General features: G+C 44.1%; 4 protein-coding genes across 7 annotated transcripts; 1 reads left to right on the forward strand and 3 right to left on the reverse strand.

Moving 5' to 3' along the window:
- Window positions 1-803: 803 nt before the first annotated feature.
- LOC136499271 (protein PROTON GRADIENT REGULATION 5, chloroplastic-like) lies at window positions 804-1,583 on the reverse strand. Its single transcript, XM_066494987.1, has 2 exons — window positions 1,159-1,583; window positions 804-1,093 (listed from the first exon to the last, which is right to left on the reverse strand). Exons 1-2 carry the CDS (start codon window positions 1,432-1,434, stop codon window positions 989-991), a joined length of 381 nt encoding a protein of 126 aa, XP_066351084.1. The 5' UTR covers window positions 1,435-1,583; the 3' UTR covers window positions 804-988.
- Window positions 1,584-1,824: 241 nt separating this feature from the next.
- Window positions 1,825-23,916, reverse strand: LOC136499269 (probable inactive histone-lysine N-methyltransferase SUVR2). Of its 4 annotated transcripts, none has more exons than XM_066494982.1 (13): window positions 23,884-23,916; window positions 21,036-23,645; window positions 20,386-20,512; window positions 20,161-20,262; window positions 19,230-19,364; window positions 5,465-5,725; window positions 4,928-5,366; window positions 3,461-4,491; window positions 2,891-3,153; window positions 2,717-2,783; window positions 2,583-2,633; window positions 2,400-2,493; window positions 1,825-2,311 (listed from the first exon to the last, which is right to left on the reverse strand). In XM_066494982.1, exons 5-13 carry the CDS (start codon window positions 19,284-19,286, stop codon window positions 2,277-2,279), a joined length of 2,298 nt encoding a protein of 765 aa, XP_066351079.1. In that variant the 5' UTR covers window positions 19,287-19,364; window positions 20,161-20,262; window positions 20,386-20,512; window positions 21,036-23,645; window positions 23,884-23,916; the 3' UTR covers window positions 1,825-2,276. The 4 variants fall into 4 exon arrangements, with proteins under 4 accessions (XP_066351079.1, XP_066351082.1, XP_066351081.1 ...); XM_066494985.1 differs by having other exon boundaries at window positions 23,530-23,640; window positions 23,884-23,902; XM_066494984.1 differs by lacking the exon at window positions 23,884-23,916 and having other exon boundaries at window positions 23,530-23,645.
- LOC136501485 (mitochondrial import receptor subunit TOM9-2-like) lies at window positions 6,934-7,643 on the forward strand. The gene has a single exon (XM_066497005.1). The coding sequence runs from the start codon at window positions 6,997-6,999 to the stop codon at window positions 7,279-7,281; it is 285 nt and encodes a 94-aa protein (XP_066353102.1). The 5' UTR covers window positions 6,934-6,996; the 3' UTR covers window positions 7,282-7,643.
- Window positions 23,917-24,028: 112 nt separating the features above from the next.
- Window positions 24,029-24,884, reverse strand: LOC136499999 (uncharacterized). Its single transcript, XM_066495458.1, has 4 exons — window positions 24,558-24,884; window positions 24,391-24,465; window positions 24,261-24,313; window positions 24,029-24,164 (listed from the first exon to the last, which is right to left on the reverse strand). Exons 1-4 carry the CDS (start codon window positions 24,882-24,884, stop codon window positions 24,047-24,049), a joined length of 573 nt encoding a protein of 190 aa, XP_066351555.1. The 3' UTR covers window positions 24,029-24,046.
- Between the last annotated feature and the right edge of the window lie 1,072 nt (window positions 24,885-25,956).

The raw sequence follows: 25,956 nt of genomic DNA on the forward strand, positions 1-25,956 counted from the left end.
ATGTAAGTGGATCTTCCTCCACTGCGGTGTCAGGTTTGACACGTCCATCTTTTACCTCTCCCTTTCTCTCGATTTACCTACTGTTACTGCTTTAGTAGACGTTCTAGGATTCATGATACTATTCAACAGCAAGTACCCAGCTAGATCTATGCTCCTAGTGATACTATAGGTATAACAATGCTTGTGCGAGCTAAGATTTGTATCAATCGAATTAATCCTCCAAAGATTTGTATTCACAGGCCTTGTTCGGCTTACCTCATATTTGGCTTGTTCGGCTTCTTTTTTCAGCCGGAACGGTGTTTTTCTCTCACGACAATTCAGTCGGAACAGTATTTTTCAGCCAGTTTCAACCAAGTTTCAGACCAGCGAACAGGACCATAGAGGTGTGTATGTAATACTACATGCATTTTTTACATGAATGATGCATCATCATTTGGTGGTTCTGAATGTTGTTGCCTAGTGAATCCGCTTAGTACGATGCATAGTGCACCATATGCAATATCCAACATGAAATGCTCCCTCCATCCCAAAAATTACAAGTCGTTTTAACTTTTCTGAAGAGTCAAAACATCTCGAGATTGACTAAAATTATATAATAAAACAATAACACTTACGATATCAAATATTTATCATTAGGTTCTTTGTTAATTATATTTTCATAGTATGTCTATTTAATGTCATAAATATTTGTAGTTCTCTATAGATTTAGTTAAACTTAAAAATTTGGAATGACATGTAATTTGGAATGGAGGGAGCAGTTATTTCTGCAGGAATGAAGGAAGGAAGCAGCTAGCTGCAAGATCGACAACCAAAGCATCTGAAGGAATTGAAGCATCGTCACATCAATGACATGTACTAGCTACCACTTAATAGAGGATTTCGAGCAAGCAAGAAGGTATCATTGTCCGTCACTACTTGATGATGGAATACTTATATATTATTACATATATGTATCATCGTCATCGTGGATTCGTGGGCGCTGATCAGATCAGGCAAGGAATCCGAGCTTCTCTCCGTTCTTCTTGGCGAGGCGGATGAGGCCCTGCCGCTGCTTGGAGTCGGCGCCGATGGCCTTGCAGAACTCATTGATGACCTGAAGAGGGGGAGATGAGGACAAGTGACGGAGAGCAGGAGCAGGAACCCAAGAGAGCGACCGACCTGCGAGTGCAGCGCGATTGCCTTCCCCCTGAGCTGGTTGAAGCGTTTGCGGCCGACGATGTTGCGCGTCACCACCACGAGCGGCGCGAACAGCCCCTTGCCCTCGTTCACGTTGCCCATCATCCGCGCCGGCAACCGCAGCGGCCGCGCGCCGGACCGGGGCCGCGCCGACACCGACATCGCCAGCACGGAGGAGTAGGAGTGGTGGTCGTCGCCGGACACGGAGCTGGACCACGTCGGGAGAGCTCGCACCCGGAAGGACACAGCCGCCGCCATGCCCTGTGCGTGCCCTCGCTCGCTCTTGCTAGAGGCTGGCTAAGCTTACCCCGCTCGAACGGCAACGAGAACGTATAGGAGAGAAAAGAGAAGCGCGGAGCTGAAGCTTGGAGGAGTGGTCTGGTGGTGGGTGGTGGTCCAACTCCGAGCCAAGGGATGGATGAAGAGATGGAAGGGAAGGGGAGCCTTGTGGTGGGGAGGAAGCCACACCACACCGGGCGCAGTGGCGACACCGCTTGTGGCTGGCTGGCTGCTTTTTCCGCCAAGAAATCGATCTCCAATTCGCAGCTTTGAAATGTCTGGTGGTCTCGCTCTCAGCAACGACTCCAGCAGATGAGGGGTTTCTGGGCAGCAACCAACGGCCTCTGCCATGCTGACACGTCAGACCCTACCTGAGCACGTGTCATGCTTGCATTGCACGGCCATGTGGCAACAACTTGTCCACCCCCCAGGCTCCAAGGGAGCAGACTTACTACCCTGCTTCAGCAAAATCATTCAGCACAAGCATAGAACCCAACATGGCATAGATGATGCCACGTAATGGCAGTAACTGAACTTGCTGCCCTGTAACAAGATGACATGGACATAATCAAGTATTATTAGGCGTTCTTTCTATGCCTACTCAATCCCGGCCTAATTTAGATGCCAATATATGGCATAGGTTACTAGGTCGCGAGCGTTCGCGTTACTCAGCCTCTGGCAAGGGTCCAAAACATCCACCCTCATTCCCAGCTATCTACACTAATACTAGCTGAGGTGATGATAATGCACCATCAAATACGAAACCAAATCTCCCAGCAGAAGTTGATGTGCTCATCTCCAACCAAGTTCAGGCTCCCCGCCTACTTTCGCTTTGCAGCTGCTCTACCCATCCTCCCTGCCAAAAACAAACCATCACACATACATGATTCCCCGTTTACATCCAAAGGAAATGCTTCTTTTAAGCACTGAAAATGGCAACATACTTGGACTCTTGGGATCACGGCAATATCTACTCCCGCACATGCATCGGAATGGTTTACTGGGCCCTTCCACGTCATCAAAATCAATGCCATAATCCTGAAATCACAACTCCAAACATTTATCTTGTGAAATCAGCACCGTGCATGTATTGCCAACAGGGGCCCAAAGAAAAACATGACACTTACCCATGTTAACTCTTCAAATGCCTCCACTTTCTTGTTTGTGAAAAATGCCAGCTGAGCAACACCAATTATTAAACCATTAGCATGTAGTGCACTTGCTCTTTTCACAAACCCATTAAGATCAGCAGATTACTTACATGGTAATAATGATGATCAGGCGTCTCAACTTCAACAGGGATCTGAACTAAATTTGGATCGTAGCATCTAGTCATAGGATATGTTTGTTACCAAAAACGTAGTGGACAGCATACATGAAACACGCAAATTATGGAAGATATTTACAAAAAAAAATGAACAAGTATCCTACATACCGGTGATTGATAAATCGCCCGACGTTCCCATAAAATGAACCATCAAGGCTAAGAGCCTCTTCATCCCTCAATACACCTGAACCCCAACCAGCATCCAGGAGTACTTGATGCATATGCTTACCATTTCTTGCAATTTCAATTGCTCTTTCATGCAATTCAGCACTTGTTAGTACCTCTCCAACATATTCACAGACAAAGGCACCTTTTGGGAGATCCTCCACTGTGCGTACTCCCCAGCCTTTACCCTCGCGTGTAAAGAACACCTATACCATGTAATAATGCGACATAAAGGAACAGTTGTTTATGGAACTGAAGCCCGGGTTGCGAGAACAAACAAGAGCCATCAACTAGATAAAATTCAAGAATGGAGCAAAGACGCATGGTAATTTTTTGTGTTTGGGAAGAACTAAGCAATACACATGATAAGCATATAGCAGCACATAAATGAAGGCATTTCAATGCAATGGCAATCCTTTAGAGAAGACCAGAACCAGCAAATATTGCACATTAATAAGCTCTCGATGACTACCATTTAGAAAGGAACATTGCATTGCAAATCTCTTAACATACCTGCAATTTGAATGTTATACCACGCTGAATCACACGGTTTCCACACTGCATGCCACATCCACACTTACTCCAGCATTCTTTAATGAATTTTCTGACAAGATGACCTTTACATGGACCAGGTGAGGCTTCATTCTTAGATCTTTCAAGAGGGCAAACTGTACAGTGAAACCTATGCTGCTCTTGTGGGAAATGATTAACTGAGGTGCATTCATCAAGGAATGTTGGCTTAAGCAGGCCCTCAGGTGTATAGGGGAACTCGCCGCCTGTTACTCTTGAACAAGCACATGGAACTGATGCTGACAAACAGTTGCCAGAACAATCAGCACAACAATCTTCATCACCAATCCGAGCAATAGAGATGTTGACATAAGCATTTTGAAAGACAAGATTTCTTGGTACATAATAAAAGGATGGAGGACAGGTCTCGCTGCCAAATTCATTTACTACAGGTATTCTTACCCGCTCTTCCCCTTTGGATATATCAGTAATATCATGGGTTGTCTTTTGCTTAGAATGAGCCAACTCAGGATCCCAAGTAACAAGTGAATTTTGCAAACAAGGTTCTGAGGCAAACACCGATGATCCACCAGCCGCATTATCATTTATGCCCACAGCAGCCTCACAAGCGATTGGCTTCACAAAAGGAGCAACTACTTCATTATGCAAGCTGCCATCGTCCCTATTAACCTCAGAATGCATAGTGCCCAACTGCACAACAGATTGGCATACCTCACTCATCAGCTTGCCAATAGAAAAATCTGGAGGTAGCACCTTGTATGAGTGAAGGCACTTCTCCTCCACCATTTTGAAAACCTCCTCCATACTAATGCTGAAATTTGAAGAATCCAAGCTGCATTTCAATGACATCTTCACCTCGCCATTGGAGGAAGAAGCAACGTCAACTTCCACAAAAGATGTCTCCTTAGTATTTTGAACTGTAGACCCTACCCCATTCTTGCACACTGGGGCTGGTCGCAGGCTCCTGCCAAGACTTTGAGCTTGGTTGACTATGCTGCCTCTTGCACCAGAACCTGAAGTTTGTTTTGCAATGTTCAGTTATCATAGTTTTGCACCAAATAGAAGTTTTAGAAAATATACGATTTTTTTGTGCTTTGGGAATTGATCAAAATGGCTAACATTTACAGTGTGCAATAGGACGGGTCTAATGTAACTTTCAGTTTGATTTATACAGCACATAAACACATGTATAAAATGCACAATTCTGCTGAAACTAAAAAAAAGAACGATAAATACAAACATGGACATAGCTTTTGTACAAAAGTAACAGTCTGCAACTTGGGAGGTCCTACTGTAGCATTCAGCTTGGTTTATAAATGAAGCGCATAAACATATGTACAAAATGCACATTCAGCTGAAGCTAAAAGAATGACAAATACAGGCATGGACGCATCTAGTCGTTATAGAACATTGAGAACATGATGTTGAGGACAGCAAGACAAACTTTACCTGAAGATCCATCATTGAGCCGTATGGCATCAGGGCCAGCCAGAAAATCTCGATCCGTCCAAGGGTCACTAACACTGACTTCTGCTATATCAATGTGTGGTTCTGGTTTGGGTTCTCTCACAATGAGAGCATCGTCGAAAGCTAAAGGATATTCATGGCCAGCAGCATGTGGCACTACAGTCAAAGACCTAGTTTGCCGACGACTGGCTTGTGGTGAAGCAGGCAGAGCACCTTGGGTTGAAACAGTGGATTGCTGTGGTCCAGGCTCAAATGGCAGCGGCTCTGGCCTGAAATTAGCCGTGCCCATCCTGGGCCTCTTGACCAGGGGTGTTTCATTATCATCTTCACCTGTGTCATCATGACTAGCATAAACATATTGTTGTAGATCATCCCTTGTTGATCCATTTGGCTCTGATTCCGCATGGGCTGCTTGGGCGCCCTGATACAAAGATCAATGATTTACAGCAGTATGTAGTTAATGGAGAAGAAAGGAAGGTATAAACTGTTGACAAGCGAGGTAGATAGGAGAATGATAACCTGCTGGGAGGGAGAGGTTTGTTTGTTGTCTTGCCTAGCGAAGATGGCATCTGCGAGGGCACGGTAGTGCTCATCCTCAATGGGCTCCCAGTTGTTGTCGAAGGTGGCGAGGAGTTCCTTGAGTACTGGGGTGGCCTGCTTCCTAGAGATACCGAGCTCCTTCATGGCGTCCAACGCCTTCCTGGCCCTTTCCGTGTTTTTGCCGCCCATGTTGGTGTTGATGGCAGAGATGATGGCGGTTGCTCCCAGTCGGACTGCAGCCTGTGGCGGGCACCATGGGCAAGAAAATGGTCAGCCACTTAACTGGGCAAAATAAACTAGTCTAGTTGCACAAAACACATGACATTGGAATACTACTACAGTACTAGTACTAGTTGTTGTGGGCAGTAGCTGATGCAAGCAAAACCCAACAAAGTAAGAGAAAATAGTGGCGTGACTTTAGCATCGAGGGAGGAGCGAATGGCCAAAAGAATATATCAATCCCCAATGTGTGAACTGAGAGGTCGCTACGACGCTACCCTAATCCCCCCGGGAGAATCATCAGAACAGATCAGATTGCACCCGAAATACATGACGGAAATCCAAGACAGAAAGAGAAACGACGGTACTGATAGTGAGAACGGCGTGATATTTTGCCCCGAAGGAAGACACAAAAACCCCAATGCGTGAACTAAATGGTGGCTTAGGTTTTCCGACCCAATGCGTGAACTGAATCGTAGCTAGCTTAGGGTTTCCGAGAAACATCCGAAAGATTAGATCGCACTCGCACCTTAAAAAGTGATTAGTCCTTTTTCCCTGCCAAGAACAAAACTAGAAAGAAACATGTACCTAAATAAATGAAATGAAAGGTGGCCTGAAGCGCTAGAACAGGTCAATCGGCAGGGGGATCAACCACATTCGATCCGCGAGAAGAGAAGATGAATGAATAGTGACGGAGTCACGAGGAGGAGGGGGAGAAGAAGAACAAGAAGGAAGAGAGACACACCTGTACTTCAACGGGCTCGGGTGGGCGAGGAACGGGCGGAGGAATGGGAGGGATTAAAACTGCAATCAGGAGGGGGAGGCATTCAATCCCCACTCCATCCTACAGCTGTATGCGTGATTCGCTCGCCGATCTCCCAGATTGATTGTCTCTACTAGGAAGGGGAGGATGCGGAGGAGACGAGTAGGGCTGGGGTTTTCTCTCTCCCTCTGGCGCTTGCTGGGGTTTCTCTTCTTCCCAGGTCAGGTCCTCCAACCAACAAGGGGGCGAGTGAAAGGGGAAGCGACGACGAGGAGAAAAGGTGCGTCGATCCCCCCTCCCCCCGCATCGTGGCTGGGGTTGCCATCACATCGTAATTTGGGCCGGCCCATCAACTATCACTCCTCCTGGACTGGGCCAAATGACAAATGAAGCCCAACAAAACGGCCCATATCCGATGCGGTCGCAAGCATACAAGTAGGAATCCCAGCCCCAACCCCCCCACGCCGAGTTCCTTCATTCCCCATTTTCCCCCGTGCCTCCCACTAAACCCTAGATCTCTCTCTAGGACATGCCGCCGTCTTCGGCTCTCAGCAAGCGCGGCGGCGACGGAGGGGACGGCATCCTGGCCGCCATCTCCCGGTCGCAGGTGGCGGCGCACGGGCGCGAGGCGGCGGCCATGGCGAAGAAGCTGCTGCGGAGCACGGGGAAGGCGGCGTGGATCGCGGGGACGACCTTCCTGGTGCTCGTGGTGCCGCTCATCATCGAGATGGACCGGGAGCAGCAGCTCAACGACCTCGAGCTGCAGCAGCAGACACTCCTGGGTGGCCCGCCGCCGCCAGCAGCAGCCAAGTAGATAGATCATCCATGGATCGACCCTTTTGTGCCTCTCTCCCTCTCTCTCTCAAGTTCATCATTCGAGTTGAGAGAAGTTTCAGAGGGAGGGAGGGGAGGGAGTTATCGAGTCGACATGTTGTCGGTCGGTCGTAATTAAAGGAGAAAAAAACTGTTTGGTTCATGTTCGTTCTCGATGCAACACTAGTTTAGTTCCCTTTCCATGAATTGAAACGCATTGATCAGATAAGTTGTGCTCGGTCGCTGCTGCTGCTGCTGCCACGCTATGCGATCCTCCGCCTGTGTTTGCACGCTGCGGCTTGTTCTTGTTATACCTGCTTGTGTTAGCGATTTTAATGAATAAATATGCTTTTCTTGCTGTTATTCGGTCTGGATCTGGATGATGAAGCAAGCAAAGCAATTTGCGTTGGGTGTACATTTGTTATTTGTCCAATTGCGCTCCTAGGCGCCCTTTGCGAAGCTCCTCGGCAGCATTGCTTTTTTCGCCGCAAGACTGAGGGAAGCTGCGGTTTCTGCTTTCTGAGTTCTGATCGATGAAGATGGCATGCCCATCCTGCAGAATTGATTGCTTTTTTCATTCAAAAGCTCTTGCCCGGATGATGAGATGAAATGAGATGCTTACTGTTGCATCAAAATTAGGTTGCGTTTGGAAGTAGGTATTGAGACTCAAGAATTTTGGAATTGGAATTGGTAACTCTGAATACCTATGTTTGGATGTCATGGAATTTGGAATTGGAAATGAAACTCAATACCAACCGGTAATGGTTCTGCTCTCACCCCTTCACCCGACACCGAGCCGAGCCCCTCCGTATTCGCTGAAATCGCGTTGTCCTCGTCCCCCCGCATCTCTCTCTCACCCCCTTCGTCTTCGACACGAGAAGCTGCGCCACCGCTCCCTGCCTCCCTCGCGTCGTCGTTGCTCCATGCCTCCATCACTAGCGGCGTCGCTGCCCTCCCTGCCTCCCTCGTCGGTGGGCCACGCCGCCCCTCCTTGCCTCCAACGCCAGCGGCATCGCCGTCGTTCCCTGCCTCCCTCGCTGGCGGGCCGCCCCGCCCCTCCCTACCTCCATCGCCAGCGGTGTCGCCGCCCCTCCCTCCCTCCATCGCTGGCGGGCCACGCCGCCCCTCCCTGCCTCCATCGCCGGCGACGTCGCCGTCGCTCCCTGCCTCCCTCGCCGACGGGCCGCCCCACCCCTCTCTGCCTCCATCGCCGACGGGCCTTGCCGCCGCTCCCTACCTTCCTCCACTGGCGGGCTATGCTCCACGGGCAGCAGAGGGGATGAGATGTTGTATGTCAATTCTAATTTGATGATATGTGTAAGAAAAATGGACCCTAGGCCCATTTACTTTGGATTTTGGTGTTTGATGACCAACACAACCAAATTGAACTAATGAATTTACAAGTGATTGTTTTGTAGTTCAATAGGATACAAGATGTGACTTGGACAAAGGCGACGTGATGATCCGATGATCAACACCTCAAAGAAGACCTTAGGAGCACAAGAGAAGACCTAAGATATCAGGCAAAGTCTAAGTACGAAGATAGGAACCAAGCCGCACGCAAGATCACGAAGAAACGAGCTCACAAAGGTGACCGGACGCTAGACCGGACGCTCATATCAGGAGGCTCGGCAACAGCAGCAGCGACCGGACGCTGGCGGCAAACCGACTGGACGTAGGACAGCAGCGTCCGATCGAGTACAGAGAAGTTCCAGAGCGGCGAAATAGCGACCGGATGCTGGCAGCGTCCGATCAGTAGATTGCGGCTCCAATGGTTGGGATGACTGGACGCGTCCGATCAGGACGTGATCAGCGTCCGGTCAGTAGCAGAAAAGCGAGATTTCATTCCCAACGACTACTTTCTCAGTGGGGCTTATAAATACAACCCCCAACCGGCCAAATGAGGTCAGTGGAGTTGAGAAAACATACCAAGGGTGTTGATACACCATTTTAGTGATCTCCACTTGCATAGTGCTTAGTGTTTTATTAGGTGATTAGCACAGGTGTTTTGCGAAGTGCTTAGGTTGATTAGACCATCACTTATGCGCTTGCTTTAGGTTTAGGCCTTGTGTTTAGTGAGGTTTGCATATCTCTTACCACTCGGTGCTTGCGTGCACCATTATTGTACATCGAAGGGGCTTGTAGTCTTGCGAGATCACACCAACCGCATTTGTGATGTGGCCGCCACCGTGTACCGGAGGGAACAAGGCCCGCGGTGTTTCGGTCGAAAGCTTGATAGTGAAGACGGTGGGGAGCATCCGGGAGAGGCTTATCGGAAGGCACATCGGAGACTCACTTGCGCGTGGGGAAGGCCCAGGGCTATCCACAGAGTTACCCGACTGTGAGCTTGGCCCTTGCGAGGGGCTCCAACGAGGACTAGGGGGAAGCTTACGTGCTTCTCGATACCTTGGTAAAAATACCGAAGTCGTCGATGGGAGTTTGCATATCTCTACCTTGCTCTTTAGCTTTCGCATTTACATTGACTGTATTACTCCTTGTGTGGTAGAGATAGCAACACACTAGCAAAACCATAGTTGCACATTTAGATAGTTTATCTTTTGCATAGGTTTTGCTAAGGTTAGAAAAAGATACCATAGTTTAGAGTTAGAATTTTAAGTTACCTAATTCACTGCCCCTCTTAGGTGTCACGGTCCTCTTCAATTGGTATCAGAGCCGGTTGGCTCAATTTGGACCTTTGATTTAACCACCGTTGAGCCGACGCTATTTAGAGTGGTTGGGATGGACACCTCTAGGCCTCCGCACTTTGATAGCACTAACTTCCCCTATTATAAAGCTAGAATGGCTTGCTACCTTGAGACGGTTGACTTAGAAGTTTGGAGAGTCACTCGTGATGGGATGAAACCCATTAAGAATTCCGATAAACCCACGAAGAGTGATGAAAAAGAAAATCATTTCAATGCTAGAGCAAAAAATTACTTGTTTGAATCTTTTAGCATGGATGTGTTTAACCAAGTATTCACCTTAAATACGACAAATAAAATATGGTTAAAACTTCAAGAGCTCCATGACGGCATAAGTAATGTCCATGAGCAAAAATATTGTCTAGCTAAACAAAATTATGATTCCTTCGAAATGAATGATGATGAGCTTGTTCGTGATATGTATTCTCGTTTGAATCTAATTATCAATGAGCTCCATTCTATAGGATTAACAAAGCTAGATGATGCAGATATCGTGAGGAAGATTATCTCTGTGCTACCACAAAAGAAATATGTAAGAATCATCACCATCCTTCACAACATGGAAGACTTGAGCACCATGACCCCGGTCATAGTCATTGGCAAGATAGTGGTATTTGAAATGTCACGAAAGATGGGTCAAGAAGAAGCCTCTTCATCAAGCAAAGGCAAAGCTCTTGCATGTGGTAAGAAGAAGATGAAGAGCAAGCAAGTTGAGACAAGTTCAAGCTCCTCAAGTGAAAAAGAAGAAGATGATGATGATGAAGACTCAAGTGATGATGATCAATCTTCCTCCTCCACCTCCGACCTTGATGAAGAATCAATCAAACTAATCAACAAGGTGGAAAAGATGATCCAAAAGCTCAATGTCAAGGGTGTGCCCATCCAAATCCAAGATCTCATTTTCACAAATCAAAGAAATGAGCAAAGAAAAAGAGGATGCTATGGATGCGGCGAGTTAGGGCACTTTGTGGAAGCTTGTCCAAATAAGCCCACACCCAAGAAAAAGAAGAAGGCATGCAAGAAACAAGCCCTCACATCAATAAGGACATGGGATGATTCTTCAAGTGAAGAAGAACACCATCACAAGAGGCGAGGGCGCAAGCACTCATCATCAAACTCTTCTCGTGTGTGCCTTATGGCACGAGGTAACGAAAGCTCATCCTCTAGTGAGAGTGATAGTTATGATGATATGCCTTCTTATGAAGAAATTGTGCAATAAAACCTTAATTATGCTCAAGTTTGCACTAGTCAACAAAAGAAGCTCGAAAAAATAAAAGAAAAGCTAGATAGTTCACAAGAAGCATACAAAACTTTGCTTGAACAATATGAGAATTTTGCTAATCTTAATGTTCAACTATCTACTAAAATTGAGCAACTTGAGGCTAGTGCAACAACAAATGCATGCACAATCAATGATGAGCAACTTGTAAAGAAAAATAAAAAATTAAAAGAAAAGTTAGCTAGCTCACAAGATGCATATAAAAGTTTGCTTGCTAAAATGGAAACCATGTGCAAACATTGTGATGAGTTAACTAATAAAGTTGCTAATATTGAAGCCGTTAGTACAACTCTCACTAAGGCATCTAAAAGGAAAAGTTCTAACATGTCTAAAAATGATGCCTCTACTTCTTGTAATGATTTATGTTTAGACTCACATTTGTGCAACCAAGTTTGTGTTGAGAAAGTTATTGTAGATATATGCACACAAGAGGTTGCAAAGGGGAATGAGCAACTCAAGCAAAAAGTAGCTCGTCTCACCAAGGACTTGACTCAAGTGAAAGGCAAGGCGGAGCAAGCCCAACTTCATCAAGATAACACCGTCAAGGGAGTGAAGAAGCTTGATGAAGGACAAACCATGATTTGCTACATGTGCCACAAGGAAGGTCACAAGTCATATGAGTGCAAGGTGAAGAATAGGGGAGGAGCAAAGAAGAAAGAGAAGAAGCAAAAAGCAAGCTCTCCAATACCTACACCAACAAGGTGGACAAGAAGGCCTCCACACCTTATATCTTGAAAAAGAAAAAAAATGACAAGGTGGTGGCCATCAAGGTGAACAAGCAAGCCAACAATGGGGCCAAACGCTTTTGGGTGCCAAAGGAAATCATTTCCAACATGAAGAGCATCAAGAAGGTTTGGATCCCGAAAGGAAAGTGAGAAGTCCTATGAACTTCGGGAATTTTAAGATTTGGCAAAGTGTGGATGCATTTCATGGGATGCATCATGATGGACAAAGATATTGCTAAGTGGGTTAGTGAATACTATGGACCCAAATTCCCCTTCCCATGTTAGGTAACTAGATTCAAATTATTTCAATTGGTATTAGATTTGATTTTTCCTACAATTGATATCTTTTAGCATCTAGTTACTCTTTATGCCTAGGTTTGTATTTACATTCTTATATATTTTGTTATGCATACACTAGGTATTTCATATGGTAGGCTTGCTTGATTTCATTCTTATTTCTTAGAGCAATCCTACATGGTTTAAAATTATTTAAGAGCATGTCACATAGATTGTCTTATAATTGTTCATCTAATATGTGTCAAAGTCTAAATTATAGATAATCTCTCCCTGATATCACCTTCGAAAATGACTCTCACATTCATATGATGTCATCTTTCAAGTGATATTTATTTTTCTAAAACCAATGTGTACGTTTCCTATAAGTATTCCACACTTGTGTGCACAAATTTTAGGGGAAGGTTACTCTACAAGTTGGATACTTTGAGACTAACACATTTTCAAGCTTATCATGTGTGTAGTAGTCTCATTGCAAGGAAAATGGAGTCCCCGGAGTTAAGCATCATACTTCAAATATCCACCACCTATTGCAAGTGGTAGAAATCAAATTAATTTCTACATAATATTTCTAAACCAATATCATCATGTTGATTTGATTTTGATATTTATATGCTTTCTTCGTGCTTTATGTAGATTAAATTCTCTTGTACAATACTTTGCCAATTATGTATATGCTTTGCCTTCTCTCATATCTATGCATATATTTAGGGGGGCTTAGTCTATATAATGTGAGAGTCAAATTTTATGATCTATTTCACTCTACACACAAAGGATCACAAAGTTTGACCCGCCCTTGTGCTACTAATGTCTTCTTTTTGGTGTTTGATTCCAAAGGGAGAGAATTTAAAGGACCAAAAGCAAGCATTAATTTGTAGTAATGGTCCGAGAAAGGGAGGATAGTGGATTATGGATTAACCTATGTAATAGAGAGAATTTGTAGAAAACAAGGCTTAAATCCATAATACCATATGGGAACATTTGCAAGGGCAAGATAAGTTTTTATGTAGTCTTACAAGTAGTATCTTTTAGCATCATATAACCTTGCCCCTTGCATTGCATCCTAGCAAGTAGATAGGTTTTAAATTCATCTTTTTATTATTATTTGCTTGCTTTGGTCGTATTGTCATCAATCACCAAAAAGGGGAGATTGTAAGAAAAATAGACCCTAGGCTCATTTACTTTGGATTTTGGTGTTTGATGACCAGTATAACCAAATTGGACTAATAAATTTACAAGTGATTGTTTTATAGTTCAATAGGATACAAGATGTGACTTGGACAAAGACGACGTGATGATCCGATGATCAACACCTCAAAGAAGACCTTAGGAGCACAAGAGAAGACCTAAGATATCAAGCAAAGTCCAAGCACAAAGATAGGAACTAAGCCGCACGCAAGATCACGAAGAAACGAGCTCACAAAGGTGACCAGACGCTAGACCGGACGTTGGAGAAAAGCGACCGGACGCTCCGATCAGGAGGCTCGGCAACAGCAGCAGCAACCGAACGTTGGACCGGACGCTGGCGGCAAACCGACCAGACGCAGGACAATAGTGTCCGGTGGAGTATAGAGAGGTTCCAGAGCGGCGAAATTGCGACCGGACGCATCCGGTGGCATGTGACCGGACGCTTGGCAGCGTCCGATCAGTAGATCGCGGCTCCAATGATCGGGATGACCGGACGCGTCCGATCAGGACGTGATCAGCGTCCGGTCAGTAGCAGAAAAACAGGATTTCGTCCCCAACGACTACTTTCTCAGTGGGGCTTATAAATACAACCCCCAACCGGCCAAATGAGGTGAGTGGAGTTGAGGAAAATACCAAGGGTGTTGATACATAATTTTAGTGATCTTCACTTGCATAGTGCTTAGTGTTTTATTAGGTGATTAGCATAGATGCTTTGCGAAGTGCTTAGGTTGATTAGACCACCGCTTATGCGTTTGCTCTAGGTTTAGACCTAGTATTTAGTGAGGTTTGCATACCTCTTACCACTCGGTGCTTCGCGCGCACCATTGTTATACATCGGAGGGGCTTGTAGTCTTACGAGATCACACCAACCACGTTTATGGTGTAGCCGCCACTGTGTACCAGAGGGAACAAGGGCCGCGGCGTTTCGGTAGGAAGCTTGATAGTGAAGATGGCGGGGAGCATCCGAGGAGAGGCTTGCCGAAAGGCACGTCGAAGACCTACTTGTGCGTGGGGAAGGCCCGAGGCTATTGAAAGCTCTAGTTTGGTTTTGGTGAATTGATGAAACCCTAAGTGCTAACCTAGTTTATCAAGTGATCATGACATAGGTAGCACACTTCAAGTAGAAGAAGCGAATGAAGATCATAGCATGACAATGGTGATGGCATGGCGATGATCAAGGGCTTAAACTTGAAATGAAGGAGAAAAACAAAAAGCTCAAGGCAAAGGTATAAACCATAGGAGCTGTTTTGTTTTGGTGATCAAGACACTTAGAGAGTGTGATCATATTTATGTTTGATAGCCGTACTATTAAGAGGGGTGAAACTCGTATCGAAATGCGGTTGTCAAAGTGCCACTAGATGCTCTAACACATTGCATATGCATTTAGGATCTAGTGGAGTGCTAACACCCTTGATAATATTTGTGAAAATATGCTAACACATGTGCACAAGGTGTGCGCTTTCGGGAAAATGAAATGCCTATTTTCTATTGTGCCGGATGCAAATTCTTGGTGGTTGGCACATTGGAGCAAGGGTGGAGAAGATAGAAGTGAGAACAGAGCTGATGCCAGCGTCGGTCCAGTGACCGGACGCTGAATCCAGAAGCACCGGACGCTGACTGCCTACGTCCGGTCGCGTTGACTGTCGGTACAGTGGCTAGGGTTTACCACCGGACGCTGGGCTGTGTCCGGTCGAGGTGGACCGGACGCGTCTGGTCGAGGAAAACCAGGTTTCGATCCTTACTGTACTCGACCGGACGCTGAGGTTCCAGCGTCCGGTCAGTTTTAACCGGACGCGTCCGGTCGAGGAAAACCAGGTTTGACCCTTACTGTACTCGACCGGACGCTGAGGTTCCAGCGTCCGGTCAGTTTTAACCGGAGCGTCCGGTCAGCGTCATAGCCATTGGAATCTGACGAACAGCGTTTGAAGGCGATGACACGTGTCATCCATCTGTGGACCGGACGCTGAGCCTAGGGTCCAGTCAAGTGGACCGGAGCGTCCGGTCAGAGCACAGAGTACCCAGTGAAGGGGTACAACGGCTCTATTTCGTGGGGGCTTCTATTTAAGCCCCATGGGCGGCTATGGCTCACATCTTTGGCCATTTTCATTGACATAGCAACCTTGTGAGCTAAGCCAAAGCCCTCCCACTCATCTACATCATTGATTCATCATCATAGTGAGATTGGGAGTGATCCAAGTGCATTACTTGAGTGATTGCATCTAGAGGCACTTGGTGTTCGTGTTTCGCTGTGGATTTCGTTTGTTACTCTTGGTGGTTGCCGCCACCTAGACGGCTTGGAGCAGCGAGGATCGTCGAGCGGAGGTGGTGATTGTCTCCGGCTCCGATCGCAGTGATTGTGAGGGGTTCTTGACATTTCCCCGGCGGAGCGCTAAAAGGTACTCTAGTGGATTGCTCGTGGCTTGTGTGATCCTCATCTTGTGTTGGTTGTGCGGCACCCTATTGAGGGTTTGGCGTGTGAAGCCAATTAGCGCGTGAACCTCTAAGTGAGTGAATCGCCACAACGAGGACTAGCTTACCGACAAGCAAGTGAACCTCGGTAAAAATCATTGTGTTCATCATTGATTCTGAGGTGATTGGTCTTCATTGTTATTCATCTTTGTGATTGATTGGTTCTTTATCTACATGGCGGTATAACTATCCTAACCACTCTCTTTACTTTACCGCAAACTAGTTGATAAGCTCTTTAGTGTAGCTAGTTGTGAGAGCTTGCTTGCTTGGTTGGTGTGGCTCTTTAGTTAGTCTTTGAGAGCACACTAACATAGGATAGTGTCTTTGCTATTATGTGAATAGACACTATCTAAACTAGAATTGTGGTAGGTGGCTTGCATTTGAAGTAGGCTAGCGCAACACTCGCTTTGCCTCATAATTGTCTAACCACTTTGTTAAGTGTTGTTGTAGAAATTTTATTAGGCTATTCACCCCCTCTAGCCATTAGGACCTTTCAGCTATCCACAGAGTTACCCGACCGGGAGCTTGGCCTCTGTGAGGGATTCCTTGCGAGGGGCTCCAACGAGGACTAGGGAAAAGCTTGCGTGCTTCTTGATACCTCGATAAAAATACCAGAGTCGTCGACGAGAGTTTGCATATCTCTACCTTGCTCTTTAGCTTCTGCATTTACATTGACTATATTACTCCTTGTGTGGTAGAGACAACAACACACTAGCAAAATCATAGTTGCACATTTAGATAGTTTATCTTTTGTATAGGTTTTGCTAAGGTTAGAAAAAAGAGGCCATAGTTTAGAGTTAGAATTTTAAGTTGCCTAATTCACCCCCCCCCCCTCTTAGGCGTCACGGTCTCCTTCAATATGGATATCCAAACATGAATTGGTATTTGCCACTCAGTTGAATTCTATCTAGCAATTTCATCTGCATCCAAACAATACCTTTGGTATTGTATCCATTTCCAAAACTAGTCTGATTTGGTATTCAACCCAATTCAATTCCAAGCCCTCCAATATCTACATTCAAACGGAGCCTTAGTGTATTCAGTGACATGGAATTGAATTAGGTTCAATACCAAATCAGCCTTGGTATTGAAATTGGCCACAGATCAAATTTTGTTATTTGGATAGCTATTAAATTGGCTTTTGGAATCCTGAAGAGGAAGGGGAGAAGAAGGGCTCACCAGCTGTCAGCCACAGGGAACAAGAGAAGGGCTCACCAGCTACCGGCCACGGGGAACAAGAGAAGGGCTTGCCGACCGCCGGCCATGGAGAGGGGTGCATCGGGGGCGGAGGCATGTCAGGCGGTGGATGGTTGGGGGTGGCGTGTCGGGAGCGAAAGCAGGGGTGGTGGAGGCATGTCATGTGGTGGATAGCCAGGTCAACGTGTCAACTGTCAAGAGTGAAAGCAGGGGCATGGCCCTGTATTGAGGATTAGGGCATTCTTTTGAATATTGCTTGGCAGTGGGGTCAAATTCCAATTCTGAATATTGCTTGATATTGGGGGTCAAATTCCAATTCTGAATTCTTAGCCATCCAAACAGCTGCATTTAGGGCTTGCCAGTACCAATTCCAAATTCAGAGGCTAAATATCTACAATTCTCCAAACAGGGTTTAATGCATTTTCACCAACCTTGCCCCACTGTTGCTTCCTGCTGCATCAACAATTCAACATATAAATCTCGTGAGCAGGTTTACAGACTACAAATCTTTTATAATGTCTTCTCCATCCACTCAAGCATGAAATAATCTACAGACTACAAATCATTTATCATGTCCCATCCATCCACAAACAATCGTCGGAGACATGGGTTGGTGCAAATGCCAGTAAAGTGCAAATATCCAATCTATCATAACAACACATGTCTATCTAGTTACTTCAAATCAGGCATAAGTGAAAATAATCATTGAGGACTTACCCAAAAGAAAAAGAAAAAAAAAAGATTACTCAGTGTACCGGTTTCAGTCACGACTCACGAGGCATGTGAGCATATATTGCGTTATAAATCAAATCAGGGCTCTGCCACAAATGTACCAAGGTGCTGTTTAGTTGCACTTTATTTTACAAAATTTTTTAAGATTCCTCGTCACATCGAATCTTTGGACACATGCATGAAGCATTAAATATAAATAAAAAATAAAACTAATTACACAGTTTAGACGAAATTCACGAGACGAATCTTTTAAGCTTAATTAGACTATGATTGAACACTAATTACCAAATAACAACGAAAATGCTACAGTACCATTTTCTAAAATTTTTCACGAGCTAAACAAGGCCCAATACACATCTTCCTGCAATGGTATCCGGTATTCCTCTCTTCGCTGCAGCTTCTCTTGGCTGCAGCTGCAGCTGTGGCTGCAAAAAGCCAAAAACTGAACTTAAATGTACTGTAAGAACTAAAATGTACTGTAGCTAAGTGCGTGTTTAGTTCACGAATTTTAGGAATTTACCTACTGTGGTACTTTCATTTTTATTTAGCAATTAGTGTTCAATCATGACTAATTAGGTTCAAAACGTTCGTCTCGTAATTTCCAACCAAACTGTGCAATTTTTTTTTTATCTACATTTAATGCTCCATGCACGTATCGTAAGATTCGATGTAATAGCTACTGTAACACTTTTTAAAAATTTTTTTAAGAACTGAACAAGCACTAATATATAAAGCAGCTGCAGCCGCAGCCAGAAAAGCAGAAGCCAGTCAAACAGTAGCTAGTCTGGATCTGCAGTAGTCTCTGGCCACCCTGATTTTTGATCAATAGCCCATCAGATTCTGGTCTGTGCGATGAGGAAGGCTGCTCCGAGCCCCCAAACCTCTGCAACCGCCAGCCTGCAAATTTTGCGTATACAGTAACCACGGAATGCTATGTGTGATTTTTTGCCACAACTTCCTTCTTCAAATATTTTCACTAAAAAATATTTAAAAGTGCCTTACTTACCACTTGCGATGCAAAAGGCAGCATTCTCTCTGGTGGTATGCCAGTGCATAGACAATCAGGCCTTGTTTAGTTGGCGAATTTTTTTGAAAAGTGGTACTGTAGCACTTTCGTTGTTATTTGACAATTAGTGTCCAATCATAGTCTAATTAGGCTTAAAAGATTCGTCTCGTGAATTTCATCTAAACTATGTAATTAGTTTTATTTTTTATTTATATTTAATGCTTCATGCATACGTCCAAAGATTCAATGTGACAGAAAATCTTGAAAATTTTTGTAAAATTTTGGAAACTAAACATACACTCAGTCCATGTGAGACTTCAAAACTGTGTCAGTAGTCAGTAATTGCAACCATCTCACCATATAGTACTGCTCCAATGAATGCATCTCCTGCACCAGTTGTATCAATGAGCTCATCAGGTGGCATAACTTCGGCGGTACCTAACAGTAACCTGCCACTTATGGACCCCACTCCATCTGCATTCTCAAATTAGCCTGAAAAACAAGGACAGCAGCAGAAACAAATTTGTTACATAACTTACTATTCAAAATTTTTCAAAATAATCAGTCATGAATTTAAAACAGACAGCTGCTTTGATAGGGCTCCAGGCAATCTGTTAGTCTACAAACAAAAATTTCTATGCGTGTGTTGCCCACTTATTTCAGATTAAAATTTTGTTATAAATCAAACAACTTCTTCACCAGAAAGAGGTGGATGGCAATCCGAAGCGTCTGAAGGGTGGAGATCAAGATGATGCAGGAAATGCGCCTGCTTGATCATGGTGCTGTTAGCCACATTCTCAGTCTGAAGCGGGATCGTCGTGCTGGTAGCCACTTTCTCAGTCTGAAGTCCTGTTTTTTGGCATCTAAAGCTGAGGCATTCTGGTAGTGAAGCCTTCAGAGTTTTACGAAACGAATTGCTACTTGTAATGTGGTGGAACTGTCTGCTGTTGGAACAGTCCGTTTTATGTCTGGGTTGCATAGTAGGCTCTGAGACAGAGCAGTAGATTTCGTCAATTTATCTCATAGTAGGTTCCAGGTTCGAAAAACTGTTCTGTGATCTGTCTTTGTCTTCTGCAAACTATGTATTTCTGTTATACTGTTAATGGAAATGGGGCTTCCTCATGTTGAAAAAAATAAACCAAACAACTTCAGCTTATTTGCAGTGTTTTAGGCTTTTTTATATACTAGTGTACTGCAGCTCCGACCGTGTATTCAAGTCTTTAAGATGATAAAGGAATAGACCTATGGGAAAGAATGACAATCCCATGTTACATATAAGGTATCATACCTTGGAAGTAATGCAATTTGGTGTCGTAGGAACTCTGATCAACTTTCTTCTATAGAGATTCCAACAGTGCCTCTATGTCTATTTTGTCTGCCTCAGAAGCATCTGCAAGGTATGCAAGGAAAAACGGCACTAAACCCATTGCCGGTAGAATGCATAATGGCAGGTAGCCATGTATTATCGTAAATGCTTGACTAACATGGACATGCAAAGATAGAGTAAACATACCTATTGTGCTTCTTTCAAGCATTAAGCAACCTTTCTCCCCTAGACTTACAATAACAAATTTGATCTTCGGTAATCTTAAAAGCATGGAAACTAGAGCAACTGGTGTTTATGAGGCTCCTGTCCAGGCCTACAAAATTACATTAGGTGGAAAGAATAAAACCCCCAAGATACCAACAAATTAAACCTGCTTAACACATGCCATCAATTCAAAACATTAGCGATGGAAATTTGGTTGTCAATCACCAAATACAATTGTGGCAATCCAAGTATATTTGGGTTTTGCTATTATTTACACCAAAATTTGGGAACAAGAACGCGGGAACTCGAAGCTTCCAAAATTGTGTCAATCAAAGACTCGATTGCCTGAGGATCAATATCAGCTGATTCAGAGAAGACACTGAAATCGGCTCTCTTTGAAAGACGTCAGTAGATAACGATAACGGGCTACTATTGACGTCAAGAAATACATGTCAGACTCTACAAAAAGGGAAAGATTAGGGTCCAAGTTATTCCTAAGTTAGGAATGTTTTATTCTATACCAAAGATTGTAATGAGTCGTACTTAAATAGGATTCATGTTTAAGCCCCGGGCATAAATATCGGACCCCGGTTATTGTAAAGGAAACAATCAATCAAATATAAGTTACTTACTTTTTTTCGGCTCCAACCACCCCTTAGGAGTAGGAGTAGGAGTAGGAGTAGAGTAGATCTCGGCGAGTTCTTCAGCAAGCAGGGCTGCTATCGGTCCGGCCGACCTCCGGCTTGTCTGTAAGTACCGTCATGGCTTATACTTCTGTTCGTACGGCTGCATCGATCCGGTAGACCTCCACTGCGACTCTAGTATAAGCTAGTTATCGACTCTTGTCTAGTTCAAGTACGGCTTGCATCGATCCAGTCGACCTCCACTGCTCGAAAGATTAAGGTCAAGTTATTGGCTCTACCTAAGAGTGACAACCTTCGGATAGATTCATTAAGTTACCGATATTGCTGATGTTTTTATCGTTATTAGCTTGCAGCAACATCAACCTGCCCGGTCGAGATCGATCTAGATCGGCCTTATATCCTTTTAGTCCGTCGTTTGCTTTATTACAACATGATATTTCTTACTTTGAGTGTACCGTTCACGTTTTATCGGCTGTTCTATTTCGATCTTGATCATGCATAGTACGCGGTTAAGGCACGAATGATCTTGAAGAGGTTTGCTAGCTAGTTGAATCTGGTGTACGGTTCACTATTATGGTTATAACGATCCGGTCGATCCCCAATGATAGCACTTTAGATTGGAGGATGCTAGTTAGTAGATTTGTTCTCGATCAGACGCGACCTTAACTATTTGCTATGCCTTGCATCGGCTAAATAGCCGATCGCCTATGCGTCAACGCCTACAGTATGTTTACATGATTCTGCTGAACGTGAATAGATCTGTTTATTTTAAAGGTTTGATTTGTTGTCTTTATCACGGCTGGATCGATCCGGTCGAACCCCACTGTTAGAGATAGCAGGTTAGGTCTGATGAGTTGATAGGTCTGTCCACGTGAAATAGTCGATTGTTCACACGCTGCAGCCCTCGGCTATTTTAGTCGATTCATCCGAGCCTTCACGTATAGCATGTCTTTCGGAAAGCCTGTCGAAGTGTAGATGGTTTTATTGATTCTTCAGTTTTAGTTTGTTATTATCATCATAGCTGCCATCGATCCGGTCGAACCTCACTGTTGATGGTAACAGATTAGATTCAGAGCGTCTGTAGATCCGTTTATATTAGATAGTCGATTTGTTCGCGTGTTATATCATTTATCGTTAGATTCATCGGCTCAATGATTCATACTGGTAATATCCACCAAGCTGATGATCTCATTTACATATACGTGTATTGTACCTATCAACATAAAATCAATCGCTACCCACGAGCTTTACAGTCCGTAACAGCCGATTTATGTGCGTATCGGCTATTTAATCGTTCTTCCCGTATGGCTGCTCCCGAAGCGGCACACATGAAACTGTCTGGGCACAGACCGGCACGTTCCACCTTAAATTACTGATAAACTCTCTCTCCTTGTCAATTGCAGGGTCAAATTGACTGACACGTCTTGGGAAGAATACGCAGGATCAATTATCCCTGCGTTGAAGCCAGACGGATCTCCAGCTCCATCGAGCAGACCCTTCCAGGCTTGCTGCGTGTCGACACATTTTCGTGCCGACAGCTATGGTACCTCCAAATAACTGTGGACCGTCGATCTAGGTGGCTATAACCAGATATTACCACCTAAGAGGTAATAGGAGAATCATTTTTTTTTATTATTTTTCAGAAATAGGAAAGTAATCAAATTTGAGATAACACATCTATCAATTAGAGATCTAACATGCATGCAACACATGTGACCGTGGATTTGTATTGGATGATTCTGAACGTGACATGTAACATTTTTTCAATAATTAATCTATGTATTGTAACTTATCTCAACGTTAGTTGTACATAAACGTTAGTTGTACGTAAATGTTAGTTGTATTTTTTTCTACAGTGTGACAAACATAGAGGTGCATTTAAATTAATTATTTATTTTTATAATTCAACATTAGTATTCAGTAATCAAAATGCAACAAACAAACTATTCTTGGATAGTAGATATCTTATATACATTTGTTTAGTTTGTTGCCTTTTCTTTTTTTCTTTTTCCTAAACATTTTAATTAATTAATAATTACTTAATTGTTGTATGCAACTCAAAAGTCAAGGGCTAAGATTTGTTTGAGATCTTACCTCATATGAGGTAGCAAGGCCCAGTGCATTTAACCACGCAAAGCTTAACCAATGATGCAACTGCTCTTCTAAGTTGATGGCAAAGCCTTATACATACCAATATACTTAAGACGATGCTAGTTACATAACATAAAAGACAGATTAGAGACTACTGTAAAGCAGAGATCAAGCAGGTTTCCATTCCGAATAAATGATACTGGGCCTAATGTCATGGACAGAAGTAAAGAAAGCAAATTCTTGCCTAAGCCAGGGGAAATTTAAGCACCTCCATTTATATATGGAGAATTTGGTCAAGAATAACAATTTGCTAGAAAACTTGACAACAGCCAATTGGAAGTGTATTGGGTAGAATTTAGCAGTTATGCTCCTTTGCAATAGAACAACTTACTTGAGGAAACTTTGCAGAACATACAACATAGGATGCAAAATTAAGAAGCTCATCCAATCCCAACCTCTTTTTTTCAGCATCAATTAAAATAGGGAATTTTCTTTGACTTGCCTGCACTGGATTGTCCCATAAACAAAGATCAGTCATCAGTAGCAGTGCAGCACAGAGAAAAGGAGGAAAATAACCAGATTCAGTTTTTGTATGACACAATACTGTTGAAGTCACAGGTGTGAAAAGTGGACAGAACTATAAGTTTGCTATTTGCTGGAGCCACATCTGAAATTGCTATATGCAACCACAGCTGTACGGATTTATTTGCCGTAGAATGAGATGATGTGGCAGGAAAAATATTACCTCTTCTGCAACGATCAAAGCAGTCTCATGCAACCGCACAGTCAAAATAGACCATGTCTGCACCATCTAAAGCAGCTTGCTCGTAAACGATCGTAAATTTTCAGCCGGAAACAGTGTTTTTCTCTCACACCTAACCAGCCAACAGTAAATAATCCACGATCGTTTACGGCCCTCCCGAACAGGCTGAAGTTTTCCTTTGTAAGCTCCTCTGGCAACAGCGGGGGATAACCAGGAGTGTGTATACATGTACGAGTTTTCCTGAGAGGCGGAAGGGGAGTGCTCTGGATAAGCAGTAACACACGCAAAAAATACAGTTGACAAGAATATGCATCAGCTATTGAAGAAAAATGCCACTGAGTTTGTCCTTGAGAACTCACGTTTGGTTATCAACAATGATGTAGGTGAAGGGAGAATTCCCATCCTCAGCAACCTGGAAAAGGAAGCGTCACATTCTTATAGTTGTATCGAGTGCCTGTAAACAATTCTACATGGTGACATGATGCATACGAGCATGTAGGAGGTGTCGATGCCGTCATCTTGCAGCTCCTTGAGGATGTTTCTTCCTTGAGCATCGTTAGATACCTGGATTGGAAGCAAGGTCGTCGACCGACTTAGCTGTTGAGAGTGAAGGGAACTAGTACTATATAGGGAAGGAAGAAGGGTACACTAGTGACCTTGGAAATGATCCTGGGGCGGAGGCCGAGGCGTGCTGCTGCAGTGAGGGCGTTGCCCGTGTTGCCCCCTCCCTGCACCTTGAAGGAGAGGCTGCGGATCTTGTCGTCGGGGTTGGGGAAGGAGGCGACGGTGGCCAGATAGGTCCACGGACGCGGCGCCGCAGCCCAGCTGCAGACAACAAAATCGACGGCGGGGGCGCGGGGCCGTGAGCAGCGAACGGATAAGCAAGCAAGGAGGAGAAGAATCAAATCAGAACTTGTGAAAGGAAGGGATGGAGCACGTACCACGATGGGATTTGGGTTGTCCGAGGCGGAGGCGGAGGCCATGGCGATAGCGACTGGCGGGCGGTGATGGGGAAGAGGACGAGTGTGGAGAGGAGGAGGAGCTGGCAGCTGTAGCGGCGATAAGAAAGCCACCATTTTTTGCTGTTTTCTGTTGCTGCTGACTTGTTCGTCGTTTGTTGCTTGAATTAAACTTACCAGTAGGAATACAATAATCTATAGAGGGGGATGTTGCGGCTGTTGACGATGGAATTCGATTTTGATATGCCCAGTTCGGCTTACCTGTATTCAGTTTATTTAATTTTTTAGTTGAAACAGCATTTTTTTACAATAATTTAGTCAGAATAGTATTTTTCAACCAGTTTCAGCTAAAATTCTGTCAGCCGAACGGAGCCTAGGTAGCGTGCTCATGCGTTGCTACGGGATAGCTAATTTTTTTTACTAAAAACACATGAATCGCACGATAAAATAATAATACTGTTAAATTAAATACCGACGTCAAAATGATATTTAATTTAAAAAGCATAGTTCATGAAATTAACACAGTCACGAAGAGCGCGACGTCGCAGGCTCACAAACTCTACAGTATAGACTTTTTCGTGATATAGCTAAGATAATATTTTATATTGGCAAAAAGAATTTTACGATATCCATTTATTTCATGCGCCAATAAATTCATGAATAAGTTCCGCTATATCTCTATATAATCATGTACACACAGGTTCGAGTATATATGTAAATAGGTTCGTGCACGTGCGTTGCTACGGGACAGCTAAACTTTTGTACTAAAACATACGGATCGCACAATAAGATAATAATACTGTAAAAGTATATAACTGACGTTAAAGTGACATTTAATCCAAAAAGCTAAGTTCGTGAAAATTTACATAGTCACAGAGAGCGTGGCGTTGCAGCTCACAAACTCTACTCTGTAGATCTTTCCGTGATACGGCTAAGATCATTTTTTATACCGGCAGAAAGAGATTTCCAATATCCATTTCTTTCGTACGCCAACAAATCCATAAATAAGTTCCACCACATCTTCCATACCATCATGTATACGGCGCTGGCAAGCGAATTAGCCACAACTTATATAATTAGTTTTATAATTAGCTCA

The sequence above is a fragment of the Miscanthus floridulus genome, chromosome 13 (genome assembly GCF_019320115.1).
Source record: "Miscanthus floridulus cultivar M001 chromosome 13, ASM1932011v1, whole genome shotgun sequence".
NCBI lineage: Eukaryota > Viridiplantae > Streptophyta > Magnoliopsida > Poales > Poaceae > Miscanthus > Miscanthus floridulus.

Excerpts from the sequence above, each read along its gene's own strand:
- LOC136499271 (XM_066494987.1), bottom strand. The coding sequence starts at position 1,434 with ATGGCGGCGGCTGTGTCCTTCCGGGTGCGAGCTCTCCCGACGTGGTCC. Across the intron at positions 1,094-1,158 it reads CAATCGCGCTGCACTCGCAG|GTCATCAATGAGTTCTGCAA; the intron begins GTCGGTCGCTCT and ends CCCCCTCTTCAG.
- LOC136501485 (XM_066497005.1), top strand. The coding sequence starts at position 6,997 with ATGCCGCCGTCTTCGGCTCTCAGCAAGCGCGGCGGCGACGGAGGGGAC.
- LOC136499269 (XM_066494982.1), bottom strand. The coding sequence starts at position 19,286 with ATGAGCTCATTGATACAACTGGTGCAGGAGATGCATTCATTGGAGCAG. Across the intron at positions 2,634-2,716 it reads CTGATCATCATTATTACCAT|CTGGCATTTTTCACAAACAA; the intron begins GTAAGTAATCTG and ends GGTGTTGCTCAG. Across the intron at positions 2,312-2,399 it reads CCGTGATCCCAAGAGTCCAA|GGAGGATGGGTAGAGCAGCT; the intron begins GTATGTTGCCAT and ends TGTTTTTGGCAG.
- LOC136499999 (XM_066495458.1), bottom strand. The coding sequence starts at position 24,884 with ATGGCCTCCGCCTCCGCCTCGGACAACCCAAATCCCATCGTGGTACGT. Across the intron at positions 24,314-24,390 it reads TCGACACCTCCTACATGCTC|GTTGCTGAGGATGGGAATTC; the intron begins GTATGCATCATG and ends TTCCTTTTCCAG. Across the intron at positions 24,165-24,260 it reads ATCATTGTTGATAACCAAAC|AGCACTCCCCTTCCGCCTCT; the intron begins GTGAGTTCTCAA and ends CTGCTTATCCAG.